The sequence below is a fragment of the Cariama cristata genome, unplaced genomic scaffold (assembly GCF_000690535.1).
Source record: "Cariama cristata isolate BGI_N322 unplaced genomic scaffold, ASM69053v1 scaffold40930, whole genome shotgun sequence".
Lineage (NCBI taxonomy): Eukaryota > Metazoa > Chordata > Aves > Cariamiformes > Cariamidae > Cariama > Cariama cristata.
In genome coordinates this window covers 2,464-28,538 of record NW_009597107.1, presented here as the reverse complement: position 1 = coordinate 28,538, position 26,075 = coordinate 2,464, and the positions used below count along the sequence as shown (strand labels likewise).

At 36.2% G+C, this 26,075-nt stretch overlaps 1 protein-coding gene across 1 annotated transcript in view; it reads right to left on the bottom strand.

Annotated features, from left to right (window-relative positions):
- LOC104168190 (lipopolysaccharide-responsive and beige-like anchor protein) overlaps nucleotides 1-26,075 on the bottom strand; it is a gene marked incomplete at its 5' end in the record, with an annotated part of 32,738 nt that overhangs the window by 4,914 nt on the left and 1,749 nt on the right. The window contains 3 exons of the mRNA XM_009708683.1: nucleotides 4,978-5,192; nucleotides 6,322-6,423; nucleotides 22,945-23,112. Of these exons, the coding sequence (XP_009706985.1) occupies nucleotides 4,978-5,192; nucleotides 6,322-6,423; nucleotides 22,945-23,112 (485 nt within the window). The remainder of the gene's footprint in view (nucleotides 1-4,977; nucleotides 5,193-6,321; nucleotides 6,424-22,944; nucleotides 23,113-26,075) is intronic.

The following is a 26,075-nucleotide window of genomic DNA, read 5'->3' as shown; positions in this document are numbered from 1 at the left end:
TTGAGCACACGGAAGGCTGCTAGTTGTTTGCTGGATGGTTTCCTGTTATCAAAAGGAAAGTAAGGAGCTTTGCTACTATGAAGCACTATTATCTAGTATTAAACTCCTGATCCTACCTAATCCTTCACTGCATTGCTCCTACTTCCAATTCCTATTTTTCCTTCACTCCTTTCTGCCTCTTCTTGTCTTCTCCCAGTCTGACAAGTTTCTACATTCCCATCCCTACTTCTCTGTTCCTGGCGCTCTTGCAAACATCCCTTTCATTTTGTCCTTGGTTCTATCCTTGATTCTGCTCTTCTTTCTCCTCTGCTTCCCCATCAGTCCTTCCCCTTCCTCATCCAGGATCACCTCATCCCATTTCCTGCCATGGCATTTTTGGGCACCTCACTGTAGGGGGGGATTGGTTGCAGGGGAAAACTCTGTGTCCCTGAGTTACAGATGTTCAGTACAGAATGTAGATGTTAAGCATTAGCTACCGAATGCATTTAAGCTGAGACTCATGAATCAGCTACATTTGGGCAGCTTTTCAATAAAATACGCATCCTTCACACCAGGACAAATTCATGATAAACTTCAGCTCTCTGACCCAAGGCAGAGAGCCACAAAACTTTTCAATAGAAGAATGTAAGAATGGAGGATATTCAGAGCAATGGCTTTGAAATTCCAGACGTACATGTTCTACAAATAGATTGATCCACTTTAACCAAAACATTGTCGCTGGAAGGCAAGGAAATTGCCTCAAGATGATAGTCTACAAGCAAAATTCCAGCTCAAAGATTTAAATTTAGGAAACAGTAGAAAGAACTGAAGACAGGATCTTGCAAACATATCTCTCTCTGCTGAAGTCTGCAAGTATTTTGGCACTTGCAATCTCTCCTTCTACAGTTTTTCAATATGCAAAACTTGTAACGTACTGTGATTTTAAACTCCTCAGGAAAAGGAAGTTGTTGTTTTAACATACAGAATTTATAGCACATGCACCACAAAAATGAGAGAAACTAAAACACAGAAATGTTACGTTCATGAAACATTAAAGTGTTTATACAGACTGCTGACAAGCCTACAACCCAAAATATACAGTGTACGTAAGATACTGCTTCGTGAACAGCAATAATTGAAGTCAGACATATTGCACATCTGTATTTTTTGCGTTGCTGTGATCTATTACTACGATGCCAAACATATCCTTTAAGAATTACATGATGCGCAACACTTACATTAAGATAGAGTTTCTATAGCATATTATAAATTTTGAGTGTTTACCGCAACAACTCCTAAGCAATCAGAATGAAACACATTTTATTTCACACAATAACTTTAAAATTAATGTAATTGAAATACAAACATATATATACTGTAAACAAAATACTGTAAAGCTGAAAAAAAATAGATGATAAACCTATTCTAGATGTGTTTTGAATTGAGATGACAACACATACATGTAAATTTAGACACAATAAAGCACAATATGTGGAGGTTTTTTCCAACCACATCTAAAGATGGAAAACTGAATACTAACCAAGGTTAGAGTTGAGTATTCTGAGCTGAAGCTTCTCCCCCCAAAAAACAAATGTTCTAACGATGAATTGCTTCTGTGATTGTTTCTATCAGCCTACAAAAATATGCTAAGAACCTCCCAAAGCACAGCTCCAAGAAGCTTGAAAACTCATTTAGAGACCCTCTTAGAAGAGTATAGTAACTCAGTAAGAAAGGGATAGAAAACAAAACTGAGATAAGATTGTGAAAATTATCTAGAACTTCCATGCACTGAGTAGACGATCATGAGGTCTAACATACCACACACAATTATTAAAAAGATTATTCATTAGAAGCAAAAATCAATATGGGGTGGTTTTCTTCTCTATAGCAATGGCAGTCTCCTAAGGGTATTTTCAAATTGCAATGAAGACCGTGACAAATAATTATTTGCCACACTTATAAAATTCAGCTGATGAAAATCCATTAACCTTATGGTCATGGTTCACTTGAATTTTATACTTGAGGCTTTTACTGAAGAAATGCTATATTAAAAGGCAAATTAAAGTCATTAATCTTTAACTCTTCCACTACCTGCAAAACGCAGTGGGGTTTGTGATCTTTTGATTAAACAAAGTATAGGCTTTGAACCTTTACTAATACCTATGCAATTTTACTAAGTCATTGGCTTGTCATGAAGACAAGATGATGATGTATTTATTTTTATTGTTTATTAATAAATTTCCCAGCCACTTGCCTATATATATATATATGAATGAAGGAATGAATGGAAGAAAAAGGTCACCTTGTCAACATTTCAGTTTCATGACATGCCCTTCAAGATTTAACAAACGAAAGGATGCTTTTACTCCCAAGTACTCCAACTGGTATAGAAGACGACATGAATCAATTTTACTGTTCTGCTTTTCCCCAGCGTAGTTTATCTACAATTCTGCTAGGTATGAAACTGAAACAACTCTGCAACTAATCTTTCTCACAACATGAGCTTCAGACGTCCCCAAAGCGCACAATTTCAGCAGTGTTCTAAAAGCTGCATTTCTGACTTGTATTTCCTTGGAAAGTCTCAAAACTTTGCACAAATCCCTTTTAACATCTCAGATTTTTGAAGGGCAGTGCTTTGTAAAAAGGCAGAGCTGACACTGTGACAGCCCTGGCTTACAGCAGCGGGAGTCTTGTGGGCACTTCCACATTTCAAAACAGACTCAGGAAAGGAAAATAAATTGGTTCCTCTGGGTGAAACAACATACAGTCTTTGTTTAGGGTAAAATAACTTTACCTCTCAGAACAAGCAGACTATTTAGAGTTAAGTTATTCATTAAGATATCTAAACATTACATGGTAGATGTTCTGCGATATGCCTAAGCCCCACTGGGCAATACAGTATTTAAAACAAAAACAGGTGGAAGGCATTGATTAGACTTTGCATTTCCCCAGAGCATCCGAAATTTTTCTAGCAGTTTTCTAGCACAAGAACACAAGAAAGAAAATCAGAATGTTGTTCCAAACATCACTATTGAAAACAGCTAGTTTTGTCAATAACGTTCTGAAATACTGGTCCATAATGACACAGGGAAATAGAAACCAGAACATTACATTACAGATTCAACACTTACAATCTTTTCCTTCCCTTTTCTACTCTCCTCAAGCAAAAACCAACGAAAAGTGTTTCTCAGCACAGCCCATGGGTAGGTACTATTCATTTTAAGTGCCCCTACTTTAATCATGCAGTTGCCACTTGCCTTCTAACATGATAAAGTGCAGAAGCACTGGGAAAGACGCTGTAGGTTGTTTAAGCGTAAAGCCCAACTAGGACCCCTGGGAGAGAAAGAAAACAAAACAAAACAAAATAAAACCCAAACCCCTGTACGTACGTAATTCTGGTCCACAGAGAGCGGAACTTCCATTGCCTCTAGCAACATTCCTAAAGCTGTGGGTACTGACTGAAACACTACAGAAATTGTTTTAGTCGGCAAGGGATTTCTAGATATTTTACAGATTTGCTGGCCTAGCTGACAACATAATCACAACTGAAAGTGACGGATTATCAACATTATTATTGTAAAAAGAGAAAACACTGCGATATGTACTTGCTGTAAGGAAAGAACTAGGATGAAGGGTAGGCTGAAAATCTCAAAAGCATTTGTGCAAGGACAGTCAAAGGTGCAATTTCAGAGAATTGAAAAAAGATCAAGAATTGAAGCAAGAATCTACACTAATTTGTAAAAAATGGCTTGGGACAGGAATAAACACATCCCTCTCACCCCTGCAGACAGCACCCTCACGATGCAAAAGAACCCTATACGGAGAGTTATTTCTGCATATTCCACCACCAACGTAGCTGATGTTTTGACACACAGGGATGCTGCATTAACAGAGTATAGTACACCACAGAGTTTTAGAAGGTTTTAAGTGGAATACACTGAACTACACTGCAACAGAGCATTCACTCTCCCATGTAAGTTATGAAATGGAAGTAATGAAGATCAAAATTCTTTCAAATATATAGACATATTCTTCCATCATAAGAATTATTATGAATAGAGTCAAGAAAAGAACAGATGCAAATTCAAAAATGCTCACAATTTTGCACATCATCTGAAAGAATTTCAATAATTCTGTATAAAACGAGGGTGAAGCTTGCATGCTGACCCAGCAACGTGATCTTGCTTCATGTCTGTGCTGCATTCTCTAACTTTCTGGCAGATTTGCTCATTCTTTTTTTTTTTTTCCCCTTCTCTCTCCTTTCTTTCTCATTCAAGGAAAAAGTGGGAATATTTTTAATTCAAGGAAAGTATTTTTCTGACATTTCTGCTTCACTGCAGTATAGCTGGCAGGTTCTGCTCTGTTTCATAGGTACTATTTCATAGGAACTGTCAAAAGACCTGCATTTTGTCTTATAAAATTATTTCCATAAAACCATAAGATTAAAATGCCTCCTGCATAGTTTTGGACTTGCCCCATGTCTCTGGCAGCTAAAGATGTGGAACCTAGCTGCCTGCTCAGCAAATGCCAAAGGGCTAAAGAGTTGAAATACGGACATATGCCTATAAACTTCCTGAAGCTCAGCACAACACATGCTATCTCAAGCTAAGATGAAGGAATGTAGACAGAGATGCCAAAAAAGGGAAAGTCAACATCCAAAACAGCATGTCCAATGACCTCCTGCCTTCAGACTCAAAAGCAAAGAAGTAGCCCAGCTTCTCCTGGTCAGCAATTAGTAGTACTTGTATTCTTCAGTTCAAGGAAATGCCTACAGAGTATTCCTTACTATATGAACAGAGTTATTTTAAAATTAGAACCAGTACTATTAGGAGTACATGGTCCCCTTAACTTCAATTTTTTCAGAATGCTGCTAGTATGGTCTGGTACCACGTATTTCTACAGCCTGGCTATAGAAAGAGTCTCCACACAACTCCAACACGGATAGCTCTTCCTGATACTAGAACTGACAGTCCTTAGCACACATTTCAGTACACTCACCTTTATCTTGTCATCTGTTTCCATAGTGGCTTGAAGTCTCCCATTCACACTGAATACACAGAAGAGGCCGTTTTCATAATATATGACACAGTGGCCTTCTCTTGAAGCTTGAATAAGTTTTGGTCTCAGGCAGTTTTCAGGACCTTCTAATGTTTCAGGACCTTCTAACGTCCTCAGTAGATCTCCATTCATAGAATGTATGAGGCATGGTCCTTCTAATGAGACACAATAAAATCTCTAGTTACTGATTTACATGCTTATTTAAAGACATCATATATCAAATAATAAGTAATGACTTCTACTTAGGTAATCGCTATTATAATTCATTAGAATGATTTTTACCATGTTTAAGTGGATAGCCTATGACTTTGAGGGTGCTAGAGAGTAAAATGAACAGCTTGTCCCTTAAAAGCTTTGTATTAAGTTATTTTAGAGCACCTATCAAAACTAGTTAGAGACGTAACAGGTTTTCTTTTGTGGATTTTCTTTTAAAACTTGTAGTAGTTCATTTTGAGAGCACAAAAATAAATGTACTGAATCCTAAAATGAGATTTTCGAAATACAAAGACACACAGAGGTAAGCGTAATGAATTTACACATATAGGTACTCTAAAGGCATATATATTTGCTTTTTAATATATTTGGACAAATACCTGATTTGAATGTAATCCACAAGTGTTCACATGCATAAAACAGAAATGCACACAGGTGCATATGGTGAGTACACCCAACTTTGAAAAAGTATCTCAAAGTAGGTATTTTGGAGACACTAATGCTTAAAGATCCTAATTCTAAGAAATTTCCAGTTTAAAAATAATTGTGGACCAGCAAATAGGAAAATGAGAAACAATATCCATGGAATCAACACCGTTCTTTATAATTTGCCAGCCCAAAGCTAAGCCCAAAGAGCCCGAATAGATTTACTATAAATTTTAGTTGGTAGTTTATATATACCCTTCATCAAACAAACAAGACAGCACATTCTCTTTCTCCCGAAACTAATTTTTGCTTCCCTTTCGGAGAAGCTATCCATAACAAACATTCTTCACCATCCTGGCAGTCAAGAGCTGTATCCAACTGTATGCTCTATGCAATTACACACCGGATAAACAAACAAAAAGAAATAGTAATCAGTAGGCTATGACAGGGCTGCCTCTTCTTGTATGTCTGAATAATCCTTAGGTTTAACACATTCAAAAACAGGTTTCAAATTTCATAGCAACCAAAAAAAGTTTAGAAATAAAACCACCATAAAGTTAATAAATTCTGCCACCTGAAACTATATTCCTTTTTGCATTAGGATTATAGCTGCATGAACAGAAAGAAACGACAACAGCTGCTTACCTTTTGAACCACTTATTACCAGGCCGAGTTCAGCACAAATGGCAGCACAGGTGATCTCATAGTCATGTCCTGTCAAAATAGCTCGAGGAGTTGCAAATTCACCTTCAATGAAAAAACAATAAAAGCAATCCTCGGTTACAATCTATTTCTAAAATCACTGCTTTCAATCACTGAAGCGTCTTCAGTTTCCTTGCTCTTTGAGTTCATGTTCCTTACAAATCACTTCTATGCCATTGTTTGCATATGGTTGTTCCGTACTCGTATCTATATAGTACAGCAGCAGCATACCGTAGGAATTCAGCCTGTACATTTACTAATGTACATTAACAGAAAAGTCAGGTGCATAGTAAAACACTACTGATGAGTTTGCAAAATCAAAACACCCAAACCTAGCATTAATTACCGCTGCCCCATTAGACATTTCCCTGCAACAAGAACAAATAAAACTATTTTTTGAGATTCTCTTTTTAATCAAACATATACAGATACCATAAAGAAAAAGAAATTTTACAACTGGCACATTTAAAGGAAAAAAAAAATTATTCTCCAGCTCAAGACACAGAAAGGGTAAGCAAATGCTATAAAGCTCTTTAAATAGTTTTCAAACTTCACTCACAGGTCATTCACTGGATCACCCTCCTCAAGAGTGCTAGCAGTTCATGGAAATCACAGTATTATTTTTGTATTACCATCTAATTAGTTCATTCATGGCATTTTACAAAGCATTTAAACTCTAAAGAATGTATCTTGGGCAATGTTATAATGTAGTTTCAAAAGGGATTAGTCGAGTTTTTAAGCAGCAGGGAATAATTTCACTTCACAATAAAAGATGATATATGAGATACCAACAAGGCAGTAAAGCAGTGGTAAAACCAAACTTCCTTTACTTCAAAAACAGGAGATGGTTTTGCAAAAAGCCAGAGTAATAATAGGGCCAACTGACTCCATTGGTTACTAAGGAAGCATCAATCAAATTACATTTGGGGTTGTAACTTTTCAAAAGATAAAACCAGAATAATGCCATTAGTTTGTCCATGTAGAGCCTTAACAGTACTGGCAATACTGGTACTGGGTCTTATAAAAAATCATGGAAATACATTAAAACAGGTAGCTACCCAGACCCCGCACACGTATAGTGAGAGACTTCTGTGGAGAAGAAGTGTAGATCTGGGCTTGCATAAACAAACACTTAGCTTACTCTCCATATTTTACATTTTTACTCAGACCATCTGCAACACCTCTCAGAGTGTCCGTGTAGCTGCCACATTCAAATGGCTTTTCAGAAAAGGTCATAATCTATGACAAAGTATCAAATCAAGGATCTTGACCTTTCAAAATTTGATTTGTCCTGCAGTTAACTGTTATAATCTACAATTTATATTCACCATACAAAATCCTGAAAAGTAAATAAATCTGTTTCTTCTTAGACACATACATATACACTAAATATATATGTGTGCATACGCACACACACTCATATGTATGTATGTTATCAGCATTTTAAATCTGAAAATGCTTTGGACCAACTTGCTGAATTGTCCCTAATCTCTTAATAAATAATCATTAAAAGCTATTCCTTGTCTTTTGTATAATGTTTGGCAAAACACACTCAAACCCAGGAGGTATGGCAGACAGTCCAGAAGCAAAGGAAACTCCCAACAAATCAGAAGCATAAGGGTAGACTTAATGACCTCTAGGTACCTTTCAGGTGGCTGATCCTACAAATGCTCACAAATCTTTTAGAGAAAGTTTGCTCTATTGAACTTTCCTCACCCAAACATGGGGCAAGCACCCTAGAAGATTCACAAATGCACATTGTGTAAACAAGCCACAAATTTGCACTTTTAGGGGAAAAATGTAACAGCAACCGTAACAGTCTTATCGTCCAGTAACAATTTAATTTTGTTCTTCTTTCTCCCCATTGTCCCCAAGCCATAAGATGAGGCAGGTTTGTGCATTAAAAGTTCCTGTTCGTTTGTTGTCTTTTAAATGAGCTGCCTATGTTAGCAAAATTCTAGAATTCTGGTCTTACTGCTTTTTGCTTTCAGAAATTGCATTTGACGCATACTTGCATAGGTCAGCAAGGCATTGGTCTAATTATATACTACACGTGCTAATGAAACTTTTGAAATCAGAGTTTTAAATGTGCAACGTTGTAGTGCAGGTAACAAACAAAAGATGTTGGAGTTAGATGGACTTACAAGAAGCAATGTCTGAATGAATTATTAGGAGGTGCAGATAAACAAAATCCTTCTAGTAAACTTACTGCTTACAGCAACTACATTACCGTAGGTTTTACCTATCTTAGGTTGTCAGTAACGATACACACAAAATGTAGGAGATAAGATTCTTAAAACAAGCAGTAGGAACAGAGCATATATATTTGTCACAGTCCACAGAAAAGTAAAATTAGATAAATAACGTTTGCAGTCATCTTAGAATTTGGACTTGTCTTCTACCATAATAGAGGATAAATCTACAGGCGGCAGGATCAGTGTTTCACAAATTATATCAACTGTTTACAAATTACATTTGTTCTAAAGAAACACTTTAATGCAAAAAAGAAATAAATGAAATCCAAATAGTATCTTTAAACAAATTAGAATTTGAATAAATACTGTAAAAGAGGAGTCCTGTGAAAAGTCAGGCTGACTCCTTTGATAAGAATGTCAAGTATTTAGGGGTTTCCAAGCCTCTGATTTTCCAAATAATGGGGTCAACTTAAAAGCTGGTCGTAGAGCAGAACAGATTTCTTTAAAAGCTTTTAAACTGTTATTGCTTCAGAAGATTGTCATGGTTTTCAATAATGCAAAGAGAAAATTTTATTTTGTTGCTGGTTTAAGGGGCACCGCTTCAAACTTTTCTAAATTGTTTTAGGGGAACCGGCTTGCAGACCTTTTGAAAAGCTGGGGAAGCAACTTCAAAGGGAAAAGAGTCTTTGTCCGCTAAGCAGGTTTACGACCACTGATGCAAACCCTAACTAAGGACTGAAAAGAATACTCAGTGCATCTTTATGGAGATCCTTAAGGAAGATGAACAAGTCAAATGAAATTAAAGATAGTTCAAATCCCAGCACTAATAACCAAGACACAACAGTTTTACAGATGTGCTTTTCTCAGCACAGGATATAATAATATCCTTAGCCTATACCATTACTGGACTGCTACTTGAAGTTGAATGCTCTAAGAATCTTAATGCCACATTCACGTTGCAACAAATGTCGTCAATGATTTAAGTCACAGAAAGTATATGTAAAGTTATTTTCCAGTAATGGACAGAATACCTTTACAGTAGCCATTCAAATTATTTCAAAAGAACTGTCCTACATTCCAATAAATAATTTCTGCAAAGCTGTTTTCCTACAGAAAATAACATAAAATGTCACTCTTCCTTAGGTGACTAAAGTACCTTTTAAATCATAAAATTCAAGCTTTAGAAGATAAAAGAAAAGCACATGATAATCACGTCAGCTTACGGCGATGTTTCAGTGAAAAAATGTTAGGTGTGTGGAAACTACGTTTAAAAAGGAGCAGTGGGATTATAACAAAGTAAAAACTTTCTTCTAATTTAATGACATCCAGAAGAAGACACGCCTCACTGGCTAACAAGAAATTAGTTTGTATTGCTGGGTCTTTCTCCGCTATTTTTTCAGCTTCAGCAATGTTACAAAACAAAACAGGATCATGACATTTTAAATCCATCAGTAAATTCCTAAAATGACTGCTTTCTATATTTTCAGCACTAAGCTGTAAGAGCTGAGCCAAACATAGGAACTCATTTAAAGAAAATTCTCTCCCTAAAAAGAAATCAAACTAGAGACTGACTGAAAAACTTCTCTCACAATGAAATACGAGATACTCTTCCTGCTATTTCTGGGTGAGATAATATTATGCAACACATTAAAACATAAATTATCCGAGTATGCTCCTTTTTATGTTTTATGCTGAGAAGACAGTTAATTATGATAAGTCACAGACAGCCAAACAGTCATTTCTAAATTATTATTCTACGATTGCAGAGGCTGTAGGGCACTTTTAAATGGCAAATTAATTACGTGATTTTATGTCAATATAAAATCCAAATTAAATGAAGCATCAGTTAATCTAACTATCTTTTTACCTACTACTTGCAAAAATAAGTGATTGAGTACTTTCTCAGAAGGATACATCAACCAAACTAACGTTGGTAAGAAAAGTCTTCTAAAAATCATTTTACAAATTTCACAATTTTGAAGTTGCTTCATATACTAAAAATTGCGGAAAACAATAAAAGGTTTGAAATCAATTTGAGAAGTACAAATGTACTTACAGAATATGTGACATTTGAACAAAAGTGCTTTCAGCAAAATGTAAGTAAATCAAGAAAACTAATTTGCTGCTAGGCTTCCACGCTTATTATACAGCAAGTTTCAGAGTTTACTTACATCAAAGTGATGGCTGTCAGATATTATATAAACTCTGTACATTAACATTACTTATAGATCACACAGAGCGAACATTCAAATAACAGCCAATTGGTTAAACCCCCATTTCAGTGGCGCAGGAAGGCTAGCTCTTTGATGGATGCGAGATCTTGCTAGAGCGATACTACACAATATTACTGAAGTATTCCTGAAACTTCACTTTAAATAATCTTTCCTTTGTAAATACACATTTTTATGTAACAAATAATCTTTTCATATTATATAGCAACCTCATTGTTGTCTGGTTCTTTACATGACACTCCATCAGCATTTCCTCTAATTCCTTCAAACGACTTCCCATCTGTTCACACTTTTTTTTACAACAAAAAGTACAAGCTTATGCCTAGATGCGAGTTTCGTTTTTGCAAAAAAAACTTCAACCGTACATTTTCTGAAAAAGGAACAATATGGGTGAACAACATATCATTCTATCCTGAAGCAAAATCTAAAACCATAAAACACAGAAGATGCTATAGTGCTGTTATGCTTGATCAGTAAAGAAAAAAATATTAGATTTATCTTGTAGAATTCATTTCCGCAAATATAACACAGGAAAGGTTTACTGTACTCCTTCCTGCAGTCACACCGTGCAACAACTAACAAACTTTTATTCAGTACTAATATGAGATTTTTTCATACACATCATGTCAAGAGAACAAGTTCACTACGTTTCCAAAATAAACACAGTCAAGAAAAAGCTTTAACAGGCCTTCATGAATTGGATATCGCAACCCAGATTTCTAAAGCCAATAATCCCCAGCCTCTTAACTCCTACACCATGTGCACTGCGAAGCTTTCTGGAACAAGTTTGCCCTTCCTGGGGATCCATCTGCTGGAAGCCCTGGAAGTCATTCCGCAGGACTCCTCCCACTGAATACAGACCTTTCTGAAGCCCCTGGAAAGTATCTGCAGGTGAATATTCAGGGTCAGTGTAACACTAATATTTTAATATTTGCACCCTCCCAACTTCATAAACTGCTACTTAAATACCAGCTTTGAAGTTTTAAAACACTGTCATTTTTGTTTGAGAATGTTCTAAAACAGCTTTATGAAGGGGCTTTTTTTGTTTATGCTAAAAAGGAGTCTATTTTCTTCATATTTCTCTCTTGTGGTTTATAGTTCTAACTCTTCCATTACCTAGTGAGTCCAACAAAAGAAAAACAACAAACCTCAACAGAAAAGGAAAAAACCCATCAAGCAATTATTTCAGTCAGAAATAGCACCTACTGCAGAATTGTTGTAAGATAAAAGACATCTTACAACATGCTGAGACTGACCACTAGTAGACACTTATATAATATTTCAAACTTTGGGCAGAAAATCATCTGAGATGAGAGGTTTCATATGAGAATTCACCTTAATACGGCCGTTTCTGATTTTTTCTATTTAAATACAATAATAAAATAATTTAATTTTATTTTAAATAAGTAAAATGTATCACTGCAAAATAATATTGTTCCATGTATAAAAGTCTGTGCTTTAGCTATCTGATTGCTTTTGTAAAGTTAATTTCAAACCATTGCACCAGTAGTGTATTGCACTAGATAGATGCTTACCACCTTTACATATCAATGTAACTGGGAATACCAATGGTATACACCAAACTCAGAGCACACACAAATTAGCCGTCTTTTTAAAAGTAATTGTTTTAAAACAGATACTTTTTCAATGAAGCGGGCCATAATTCTAATTACACATAGTATTCTTGCACTCAGCAGAGTAATGCTTATATCTCTTGTGATGCTAGTGTTAACAGAATTTAGATCCAGAAACACTTAGAAAATAATTTCCTACCCGAGTCAGGATTATTCTATCGACCAAAAAATTTTTACCACATTTAACTTGGTAGTTTTATTCTTGACTATAAATTATTATATCTTCTGCATTACTCTGTTCTGTCTTACATGGTATAGACTTTGAACTGAATGGTTATTTTTCCCAGTAACCAAACAAGGTAAATAAATGTGATATATTAGTACATCATCCCACCACTATGCATATGGAGCACATTAAGGTAGTATTCATTTACCATATGAATATAATTCCTTTTACCACATCAACTATTAGTTACAAGTTGTAAATATAGCATTGTTTTTCCTGGAACTCAAAGGTCTGCATTGCATCATGAAGCACTAAATATTCTTATCCTTCTGGAGAATTTCATGCATATAATTTTAGCGACACCTGAAGCTGGATACTGCCAAAAAAGCAGCATCCAAACACTTTCTCTCTTCCCAGTCTCAAAGTACATACTGCCTTTGCTTGTGTCTGGATTGTGCCTCAAAACTTGCTCTACAATGTTACTTGCAATTACTTACTCTGATTGACAAATGCTGAAACACAGTCCCTCTTAGCCAGTCGAAAACAAGGATGAAACAGATGCTCCACTTAACACTGTGGGACAGACTTCCAGCCAAAACAAGTATTTATAGCACACAAACTTACATGCTCATCAGTACCAAATCACTGCGACTATTTAAACGCTTTCCGAACCACCAGTGAATGCTATTGCAAATTCTTTTCAATGAAGACTTTGTCCTCGTTTGTCTCTATAACATGACTTTCTTGGCATTACATAAACACAAAGTGATATTGCTTATGCAGCATCATTGCTGATTTCCAGATATAGCAGAATTCATCCTCCTGTTATACCTCATCTTTTTTCAGTTTGAGTATTTGGAGGCTAGAACCATCATTAACATGTGATTTATAGAGTACCTGGAGGAATGAGGCCTCAACCTCTTTGAGGTATCAATGTGTTACAGTTTAAAAAAGAAATGACAGTGACCTTTTGTAGGTGTATAATTTAAGGTTCTGTTCTAGATTCCTGCAGCTAGTCCCAGTACTTGCTGCACTGGCTACAACGGTGCCCTGTGAAGATACGGAGAACTGTAGGATCAATTACAGCATCAGGGCCTCTCTTCATTAAGCTTTCATGAGGCTTTCAAGACTAACATCAAAACATGCAATAAATGTTAGGCAGAAGAATATTTAGTGGTTGCCACCCTTTTCAAAACATGTTATGGCATCTTTTCTAAGCCTTGTGGCTCTTCTCTATGAAATAAATTCTACTGAATTTGACTTACAACAGGAACAGAAAAATCTAATATTGCACTTGCTAAAGCTCTAGTAAAAAAGAAGAAAAGTATTCCATTTCTTTTTACAGTCACACTTAACAAAACACTTCTGACCTATTTCTGTTTCAGTTCATACGTTAACCTTAAATTCACATTGTACTTTCTCATTACAATTTTAATAAAAAGGATAAAAATTATACTACAAATGAAATCAGTATTTTTTTTGCACCAAATATGTGAAAATATCCATATTTTAAATATTTTACTAGGCAGTGCCTTGGAGTCAGTCCCAAGACAGCTTTCAGCTGAATGCCAGCAGATGGCGCTAAAGGATTCCCACTGTACATACCGTGTTGTGCTACTGTCCAGCCATTTTTGAGAAACAAAGAATGTTTGTTAAGTCTGCAATTAAACAGTGTTAAAGTAATACTGAATTATTTACTGGCTTTTTTTGAAGAAGGACTCACACAATAATATAATGTGTGTAGGGCTAAAAAAATAAATGTGCTATTGAACACCAAAAGGAGCACACCAGACCGTTTTTAAACTCTCTGTGCTGTACTATCAGAAAGCAACACTCTTTTCTTAACGGACTGACTACAGCGAACGGCATCTATTGCCTTAACAGCTGTAGCAATTCCAAACATATTTTAATATTTGGAGGTTGTGCAAATTTTTAGCTATTATGGTAGACCACCATTTAACAGAAATTAACAATAACAGCAGAAATTTCCTTACTAACTAACATGATTACTGATTCGTGGACATTTGGATAGCCCTACTACTCAGCATGATAAATGCAAAAGGGAATACTGACAGATAAGATTTTTACAACTATTTCCCAATTAATTTTTTTAAGAAAAGAAGCTGTTATGCAAACTACTTTCAAGTTTTTATTTTTTATATTTTTAGGAAACAATCATTAACATTCTAAAGAAATGTGGAACCTTATCCTCTCTATTATCATTGGTTTTGAAACTGAAAATAAAAGTTCAGATCATGTAGAAACTTGGGAACCAAGATGTAGGTTAATTCGAGATGAGGATAAGGATAGGGGAAGGCGGCAAAGAGGGTTTTTTGCTACTAAGTTAACAGCAGACATATGGTCTGCTTGAAATCAGTGTGACTATTCACTGTGTAGAGAGGCAAGCACATATGCAAATCTTCACAGAATTCAGGTTTATAGGATTAGTGTGCCCGAGTACAAAGAAATTATTACCTATGACATTACTCTTTAATCAACCAAACACAAAGATGCTCATCCGGTCATATTTTCAAAGTTTAAATCACCCGCGTTATCCACGTAAGTAATTAATTGTCAAGCACTCACAAAAAGTTTACATTTTCAAACCGCAAAATGTGTGTAGCAGTTGGTGAAATACAGATGTTTTATCTTTTGCTATGATTACTAATACAATTAAAACTAATGATTTCTCTAGTCTCAAGACCATAGCTTTAATTTAATAATAATGTTAATTGATAAAAAGTCTTTCAGGTATTCAAATACTTACTTAGGAATTGTAGCTATATAAAAAACCCAAAATGAAACAAAATACAGTTTCTTTTAAAAGTAGCTTGGATAGTAGCTAGACTGTTGTTCAGCAAGACAGGAAACTGGTGATAAAATCTGGAATCCTTTGGGAGATTTCATATTTTACAAATTGAAAAGCTTATGTATTTTTAAAAGTGTATCTGAGGAAGACATTCTACATGTTAGTAATAGTAAAAGCGTTCAATGAATCCTCTCAATTAAATCTCAGTTAAATCCAGGAATTGTTTTTTTTAAGTACAAAATCATATCCCTGCATTCACACATGTGCCCTGCTACACAGCTACACTACTAAAAGCATTTAATTTCTCTAATACACTTCAGAAAACCGGAGTATAGTACCCTCTAAAACATATAAAACCATGCAATGAAAGCACCCCCATAATCCTTGTGATGCAAATGTGATACATACAGAGAGTAACATTTTCTAGTTTTATGGGCTGACATAAAAGAGGTAATATAATTTGTTTTATTCACATATGTGTGGAAGATCAATGCAATAACTCAGAAGAGATCACATTAGTATTAGTAGTAGCAATACAGCTATACACAGACTCTACATCTCATTAGTACTGAATACTTTTATCAATTAAGTATTAATTTCATTAAGCAAATCAAATTTCTAAATTACCTATATTTTTGTTTTTCAAAATATGAATGCTAAAAAATACTTATGAACAAATTTGTAGATCTTTTGAAAGCAATACAACAGGCTCTTCATCTTCTGGAATACAGCGCAAGAATAGCAGAAAAGCGCTTTATCTTCACCTTGACTATGGAAATGCCTACCATTTTATAAGCACAAACCATTTTATAAGCATAAATGATAAAGACAATTAAATTCACCACTGTAAATCTCCCCTCCAAGAAAGTACATCCAAACGAAATAATTACAGTGAAAAACCAAAAACTTTGAAGACATGGATTGACATGCACTAATCTGATTGGCCTCTACCTGGTAGGTATAGGTGAGGCATCATTAAAAAGGAGGATTGAAGAAAATGGGATATTCCAACTACAAAGATGTCTGTTGATGTTTGAGGAATACAAATAGTACGTGTGTAGCAAGCGATCTGGTGACAATTTTTAATATATAAGGAACAGCTAGAGATGACCTTCTACATATGATTATAACCAATACAGCAAAACCAGATCAAAACCATGGTGGTGAAAGGAACTTACGTGAAAGTGGTGAAGAGATGAGAGTGTTCAATATGCTTTATAAGGGAAAGAACAAGATAATTTGTGAAGTATTTTCAGAAGACAGGTTTCAATAGATACAGAACATTGTTCTGTAAGATTTCAACAGAAGTTACATCTACAGAAAAATGAAGGAAAAAGTAGTAAGGATACTAACGAAAACCACTCCAATGCAGTAGAAGGGTAAGACAGACAAGAAGATACCAGCTGGCACAACTGAAAGTTCTGCAGGGACTGTAAACACAGGAAAGTCAGGCCGAAAGATCAAAATAAGCGAGATTTTTCTGACCCAGTCTAAGAGACAAGGTATGAGCAAGGAGGGACAAAACCAGGATAGCCAAGCATAGATGTGATGCAACAAACAATGACATCAGGAATAACAGTCATTCTGTAAACACCAAAATATGTTAAGTTTTCATGAGAAGATGGTCTGTTATTAAGAGCAAAAACTACCAATAGATGATATCGCACATTTAAAAATAAATCACTAAAAGTCTTCAATAAAAAGGCCAACTGCAGTCAGGCAGCAAACCTAAGTAAAAGCAGCAATGAGAACTGTTGTCTTAATTAGGGAATACCTAAATGAGGTAAATGTTTGGAACTCAATCGGCCTGATAGTGCTGATTTGAGGACACTATGAAAATGAAACTACATAATCACAGACTTGTAACTGATGTTTTATGGATATTGGGTGAGGTTCCGCAAGATTAAAAAAAAAAAGTCCTGTGTTGTTTAAGAAGCAGGAAAACTGAGAAATTAGAGTAGTCTGCTTAATCCCAACAAACAGAAAAAATACTGGCAGAACATTTCTATTTATACACACACATACAATTTCCTAGAAGAAAACAAGGAGAAGAGTAACAGCTGATTCGGATTTGTTATGAACAAATAATGTCAAAGAGATTTTTTTTCTTGCAATGGTAGAGTAATGGGATTTGTGTTCATGGAGACATCATATATTTTGACTTTAGTGAGGACTCTGGCACTGTTTCACATGGGCAATTTCTTAAGGAAAACAGGGAAGCGCATGTTTAGAAGATGTTACTGTACATCAGATGAAAAGCCAGTGGGAACGCTATATTCAGAAAGCTATCCATTGTCAAAACGGTAAATGTATTAATGGGCATTTCTGAACTGTGTACTATCTCTTTAATGACCAATTTGATAGAATAAGACTGCAAATTGAGTGTGCAGACATGAGCCGCTGCAACTCTGCTGGAGGACAGGATGAGAATTCAAAATAAGTTTGACAAATTGGATGAACAGTCTAAAAAGAATACAATTCAGAAAGTTTAAAGACAAGGTTCCACAGTCAAACTACACAGAGGAGGAGAAACAACTGAGTAGACAGTGGTTCTTCAGAAAAGACTGAAATTTATATTGGCTCATACACTTAAAGAATTAACACTGTCATGCTGTTTCGAAACAAACAGATAGCCCGTGGGGATGTGAAAAGTACTGGTCTGTAAACCAGGTTGTTTTCTTCTTATTACTGGAAAGGCTTCAACTGTGTTGCTGGGTCTCCTTTGAGGAAGACAGACAACTGAAGAGGAGAGGAACACAAAAAAAATTAGAGATCTAGAAAAACATGACTTAACGGCAAAAGACAGAAAGAATTGTTATTAAATCTGGAAGCAAAGCATTGCAGGTCACGGTAATCCAAATAACTGGAAGTTGTTGCAAGGAGGGAATAAATAAGCTGTTCTCTACCAAAGATTAAATATAGAAGAAATGATAGAATGCAACTGCTTCAAAAAAGAACTGGATACTAGTGCTTCTAAGGCTCCCAAATATATTTGCTAAAGTTTTTATCAGAAAGTTGGACAAACATCAGTCAAGAATGGGTTTGGTGTAGTTAAGCCTTCTTTGGGAAAAGAGAATAGATCAGGTGACCAAAGTTCCTGCCCGCCCCATTTCCTATGGTTCTGTGATTACAAAGTAAAATGCAATCCCTCAACCTAGGAAGTGTCCAAACACTAAGAGTTGCCACTTGAGCTTCAAAGGGAGAGTGGGATCTGAAAGTGATGCACACCATTTGTATGCAAATGAATTCTCTCATCTCTTTTCTGAGCCATCACAGCCAGTTCCTCCTCTCACCCCCCCACTTCTCCCCTCCCCTCCACCACATTAGGCTGGGCAAGTGCAAAACGTGGCATCTTTCCGCAAGTCCACCGCCCTCTCCCAGTAACCGTTACACATTCTACCACCTTCTTCAGGAACACAAGTCCTGAAGCATAATGTCACGTCCCCAAGCGGCACCTTGGCATTAGATCAGAGCCTCTAAATACGCAAAAGCCAACCTTGTGATACAGATCACACAGGGGTACCAAGAGGAGGGTTACATCCTCTCCCTCCTACCTCCCCCACCTCCCCAAAGCAAGCTACGCGCCAAGGAGAGAAAAATAAAAGCCCCTTACGCTATACAAAGTGACTTTACATCTCCACAGTAAATTATGCTAATTAATGTGAACTCAAAATGGCCCAGGGCTATTCTAAAGGGTACAACTATTTCAGGTCCTCTGCTCTGTTCTGAATTATTCCTAGGCTTAGTCAGAAATTGTCCACAGAAACATTTTTGCATCAGACAAGGCCTGTGCACCAAAGTGAAGTACTGCCATATTTCTACATTCTCAAAAACAATTAATTTAGAAAGAAAAAAAACCCCTGCATTTGATCAAAGAGCATGGTGAAGTATCTTTTGAATTTCAGGTTTTAATTTGAGAAGGAAAAAAGGACTTAACCTAAATGTAATCAAGCTGTTTTGTGAAGAATAAAAATAGTTTCCAGCAGATGTGTCCCATCTAGGAATTTCATATCTTTGAGATTTAAATTCATCAAATTTGGTTTACACTGATCAATGCATTTGAGAGTTATTAGGGAGAAACTAAACAGACAGTGAGACTGCGTAAGCGTAATTTCTTTAAGAAGTCAGCCTAAAAGTTAAAAATTAAAGAATGTAAATAATGAATATTTCAGTAACATATTTCTTCTGTTAAATCAAAAACGTAAAGAATTTTTCCATACAGTCCAGTTGGCCAGAAAATTGTCCTTGATAAAGAATGTCAAACAAAACACTTATTTATCACGTATGCCATAGCCCACCTGGCTTGTCAGCTTAAGTTAAGTACCACTCTAAAACATGAATATATGCAGCCAGAGATCAACAGCTCAGTGCTTCCAAAAGTAACAAAACCAGATAAAGGAACCTAAATAAAATGGAACTGGTGGAGTAATGGGTGCCCAATGGGACAGCATTTCGGGTAGCTTGATCATACTAGTCTGCTGACTGATGTATATCAGAGGCAACAGGTACTATGAAAGCAAGAAAGAAATGCTCCTGGTTTAGATTATTTTTGTTGAAACTACTCTGGCATCATGATTTGGTACAGTACCATTGGATGCATGTTGCTGTGAAGTCATTTTTCAGATGGAAATTAGAGATAATTAAATAGAGAAAAAAAAATCTGAGAGAAGTATCAACTTCGAGAGTATCTAAAATTCCAATGAATAGTGCTCATTGAAAGCATGAATAAACTATATTTTGAGGTAGAAAATCATATGCTTCAAATACAGAAAAACATCAGACAAGTTAAATATTTAGCATCCCACAAATGGATGGAAGTTACAGTTGCAGTAACAGGGCTCAAAACCCAACAAGTCTGCTGGTGCTTTCCATTTCTGACAAAATCAGAACTAAGCAGAAACAGCTCTTTTTATTTGCCTTTTCAAAAAAATTTGACTGAACAGAGATGCCTATAGAAAGCTATTTCTGGGAAAAATTAAACCCCCCAGATTACCATCTCTTTGAAGCAGAAACTGTCTTTTACTATACACATGTCTAGGCCTATGCATAGTGCCATGAGATTCCAATTCATAACCCAGGCTTCCAGGCATGCTATATCGCAAGAAAAGCTCCATAACGGCAACTAGTAAACATAGGAGCCATTGCATGTCCCTAAAAGTACAAGTTTAATAGGACTGCAGACAAAGAGACTTACCAGGTAGCTATTGTTTGATTTTAAACAGTAGATAAAATAGCCTAGTATTAACTTTGAAAACTGCAAAATTTTAATACGTTAGAAATTTGCATTAGAGAAGACCGTCAACAGATTATAATAAAATCTACCTATTCCAGTTAGATTTTAGGTACAAAATCTCAGCATGTGGTCTGTTAGGGTCATAAAGGAGCCTATAGCCTCAAGGTCTTGTTCACAAAGCAGGCAAGCCTGGCAAACGCTCACCAAGAAAAACTTCTCAGGACAGGACTAGGAATCTGCAAAAACGGGCTGCACCTGCAGGCCTTGAAAACACTGTAAGGAGACACCTACAAATGTTCATTGCTTCAGACCAGTAAAATATTTGGGGTTTTCCCCTCAAAAGGGCAGTTTTGCTCTTTAGGATTTACAAGCTCGCTTGACTGTCAAGCTCTTAAGTTCCTTTCAGAGACTTTCTGGAGTTTCCAAGTTTACAAGCTCTGCAAAAATAGCGCAGAGTTTGCATTTTCTTTAAACGGACAGATTGCAAAATACGTATAAAGTATTCACAGAGATTTTGTCCTTCACTCAAAGCCATATTTAAAGATGCTCATAAAATTCTGCTAGTCACATCCCAGAAAAGCTCCCATCTCTTCAATCAGGCTGTTCGAAGGATAATGGGGTTAGTTTGCTCACATCCTCTGCCTGAAGATTCTGCAACTGTGTGAACTGAACTTCTGTATCTTGTTCAATTTTGAATAGTTTTCCCAGTCAACATCACATAATTTGCAAGTTAAATTCAGATATTCATTCTGACATTAATGAGTTGTGCTTCTTCAAAATAGTTCACGGGATGCAATTTCAGTCAAACTACCTCTTTTTTCCCAAATTCAAATAACTCCAGTTGAGTAACAGATTGAGTATGGAACATACAACTTTACCAAATTGATTAATTTGGAAGACGTCACATATTGTTTACATTATATGAAATTGTACGCCAGTTATAATTGCAATGTATGTCAGATGAAACAACAGTTCTGGTTTTCCAGATGCTCATTTTGCCCTCTACAGACAGCAGGTATGTTTTTACTAGTATTTAAACAGGGTCAGAGAAGACCTTAAGTGTATGGCAGAAAACCTAACAAACACTCTGCTTAAGACAGACAGAATACACTTCTTCCCACCCCTTCTCTTCAGGGCATTTTCTTTTTGGCTGAACAGGACCTCTGTTTGACTATGATGTGCCCCTCTATTCATGTATGTAAGCTCTCATGAGCTGTCTTGAAAGTCTCTCTACTCCTGTGAAGCGGCTCACTCAGGCTTTTTCTCAAGCTGCATGTCTGCCTTTTTCTTTGCTTTGGGGATCAGGAATTCATTTTTTGTGTGGAGTGAAACTGGTATAATAACAAGATCAATTTCAGCCTTTCCTGTTATCTAATACAGGCACAGCAGGGTTGAACAGTCATAGCATTTCATTGTTTTCCATTGAAAATGATGAGTTAAAAGAGAGAATCTTCCTAAGCAAAGGGATTTGGGATTTCCTGGGAAGCGGTACAAGATGGCAGAGATTAAATTGTTTGGCAAGTGCAAGGTGAGTCTGGGTGGGGAGGGGTTAAAACTGAATTAGGCTGAAGCAGGGTAACTCTGAGTTATTAGTTTGGTTATATGGTATGAGCCCTGTTGCTTGCACTGGAACCAATTAAAATGCCTGGCACGTGACAGCAAGGATTAGGCACGTAGCACCCTACCAAAGTGCTAAACTAAAAAAGTTTTAAGCTTGCTTCTTTAATCTGTCCCACGTGTCTGTCCTTCTTTCACCTAAGTGTCCTGCTCAGGCCATTACACAGCTCATTACAGTGACCTTAGTCTAAGTTAAAATTCACTGTCGGCATAACTATTAATAGCTAAGGTACCGCTGTGAGAACCTATATGTGTAAGATTACAGTTGCAGAGAATACAGTCTGCACTGCAGCAACGTAAAGTCTTCTTTGTTTTAAGCAACTCAAACGTAGGTATTTAACGAAACCATCATGTTGAGAGAAAAAGATTTACTCAAATTGACAGGAAACATACAAAACGAGTTCCCTTCACTCACTCTCAGAGCCACTCCTTCCCAATTGAATGAGTGACAAGAAAAAAATGTAATGTTCAGTATCCTGTAACTTTAAAAATTAGTTCTACTTGTGCTGCAAAGCAAGCACTGATTACCCTCAATTTTTTACACTAGAACTGATCACAACTACAAAAAAAGAAACACTCCGCTTTGACATTAATGTTACCTAAAATTTTGTCATCTAAGTGTTCTCTCAAGCCATTTCTAGACAATGTCCTTATAAAATAGGTTTTTCTGGGTTTGCTTACCTCTTGGGTTATCACCAATGATATTGGTTTTGCCATTCCAGTACCAAAGTAGCAATGTTGCATCACGCGATCCTGAGAGAATGTAACAATTTCCTCCAATATAGGACTCAGAACGAGCAAGACAGGTTACAACATCCCAGTGTCCAAATATTACTTGTATCAGTTTACCTGAAACACATAAAATGGATTGTTTTAAAACTACGCTTTGATTCTTTCTAATAAACACATTATAAAGTATTTTAGAAATATTTTCTTTATTTAAAAAAAGGTTCCAAAAAGAAGTACAGTGAAGAGTACTTTTTTTTTTCTTTCCATTTGGTGGAAACTTATTTAAAAGTGCAGTAGTCCACACAGTCCATACAAAAAATATTTACAGTCCATAAATACTAAACTTTATTCAAAGGTGAATCATGCCAGAAGTTTTTTTTCATTCTATATGTTTACATTCACTTTACAGACAGGAAACATGATGAGATTCTCTTTTAAGGCAAGTTAAAGGTAAGTTTACTGATGAAAGTAACAGTAAAACTGCAAATCTGATGATGATGTGGGAAACAGAATCAGAAACTACAGAACATTTAGGATCCAGAAGAAACTGGTAGAGTGAGAGTTGCCTAGAAAATACAGTATATGCAGCTTTTGCACATCTCCTTAAGCAGAGAAAAGGAGATTTAGATGAAAAATTACTCTTGTACCCAGGTTTTTCTACCACCGTTTAAACGCCTGCCAATTATTTCAACCAGCATCCTTCCCTTTTAAGAATTTCTGTAATGTTCAAAATACTTCAGAAGACAGACCTGGAAAAAAATCTTATCTATCGCACATAGGACAAACGCTTGTACTGCTGGTAAGAGACATAAATGTTAAAAAGAAAGGAAAGCCTAGGCAGTTAAAAATGTGCCATGCAAGAGTCTGTATAAACATGAATATGACTGCTACCTTTTAACCTTAACTAACTAGGGCAATATTTTCAGAAAAATGTAAATGTGGATACCCATGCATAGTGGATTTGCCTGTGGGAGACGAAACACATGCAAGGTCACCCACAGAAGATCCCTTCCAGACCACCCTGCCAGAGGCTGGCTCCTACGCAGCAAACATGTCACGTGTCCTGCTGGTTTCTGGATCTGCGAGCACCAGACATGATCCTATGAAATGAGAATGTAAGCACTAAAATCCACCCCACCAGATGTGCTGAAGCCTAGCAACTGCAGATCTTGTAGGACAGGACAAAAGGTACACACACATGCATTTCTTATGCGCCTGCTTGGCTCGTTCAGGTAACATGGGCCAAGCCAAATTCTGCATCCAATGACACAAGGAAGTGGGATAGGTGATGCCATTAATGTGCGAGCTCAGATTCCTCAGCCCAAATGACCACGCATCCATTTGTGCTTTGGGCTGAATAAAGAATGAAGAAGAATAGAAGGCGAAAAGAGTGACGCTTTGGAAGCATTAACAACACAGGTCAAAAAGAAATAGGAAATGCAAACTACTGTACCTGAAATAAAATGTTCGGAAAACTGTTTAAAAATAATAACTAGTAACATGACAAGTAGTAACACAAATCAGTGTCGGGACTCAAATTAAGTACATCTTACTAAAATATTTTGGAGCATGAATTCAAAATTCATTCAAGTCAATCATATAACATGGCTAGTAGGACACATTTCATAGCCCTCTTTCTACACAGCACAAAGGCATTGTATACGTATCTAGCCACTAAATAACACTAATGGTAACAAAAGACTTAAGGGAGTGGTTCTGAGTAAAGAACAAAAATTATATTAACAGCCTGATTTATAACAGAAGATCAAAAAGGTAATTGCATTAAAGTCGAGAAAAACAGAAAACAAGAGAAAGGTATGAATATCTACAAAAAAGAAGTATTATTTGCTTTAGTACATGATGAAAAAATTTCAAGGAAACCTGTACCTCAGATTTAAAAGAAAACACTGACAAAACTTTTTAAGCAAGTATAAGCCTCCAAGAGAAACTGGGAAATGAAGTACTATCACATGAGCCTTTTCTGCCTGGAAGGGGCAAAACCCTGGCAGGTACACTTACTGTGCCCATCTACCGCGTATCAGAAAGGAGGGTAACTGAGGGCTCAAGTCTTTCGCTCCTCTCTGTGTGTCTGTAATAGCATTCTATAGCTGTCACCTCTGCACACCTGGGCTTTCATTTGTGCCGCAGGGTCTCCTAACTGTCTCACATGCTGAGCAGTCAACAGATTTAGTCAGAGAAAGTTTCTGTACTTCACAGCTAGGAGCAGTGAAACACTCACAGACCGCATAACCTCATTTTGGCAATATACAAAAAACATCTTACCAAGCGTATGCTTTTCCCTGAAAATTCAAGTTGTCAATTATGTGGTTTAGATTTGAGAATAATTTAATTATGTAGTATATTTTTCAGTTGTATAGCTGTAGGTATTCAACTATCTGAGGTGATTTATATTTTTAGAACACAAGTTTATGCTATAAACATCGCTGAGTTAGAGATCTCTCTTTCAATTATATTCTATGTTTATAGGTTCTGTTCTACAAAACCAAACATTTTTCAAGGCTATTTGTTTGACAGTTGTTCATGCAGTTGCACTGTCTTCTTAGTTTTACTTCGTTACTGTGCAGCTAAGGTTCAATCAATTCCATCAAAACAAGAAATAAGCTTTTGCTCTTTCATATTCATTAAAAAAAATAAATCATTAATCTCATAAGACTTCCTCAACTTTTTTGTTTGCTTCCTTTAATATGAGCTGTCCTTTCTATACAGTAATATCAAAATTTACCATCTGCACTCGGATATCCCTTTTTGACCAATCTTTCTAGTTAATGTTTTATTTGACAGTTGTGCTACAAATAATTAAAAGAAAAATAAGACTCAAGTCTCTGCACTACTGAATCGAAAATGCTGTCTAGAAATCATTCCCACTGCTGGAGGAAGGTTTTATTGTGCTGCTGCTATACTAGCCGTGCTGAGACCCCATGATTTATGTTAAAAGTATTTCTGTTAAAAAAAACCCAAACAAACCCAAAATCTAATAATAGGAAAAAGGTTCCCTTTTTGTGTAAGTGCTAAAATAGAATTGAATTCAACACTTGTATCACTTGCCATTATGCATTAGTGAT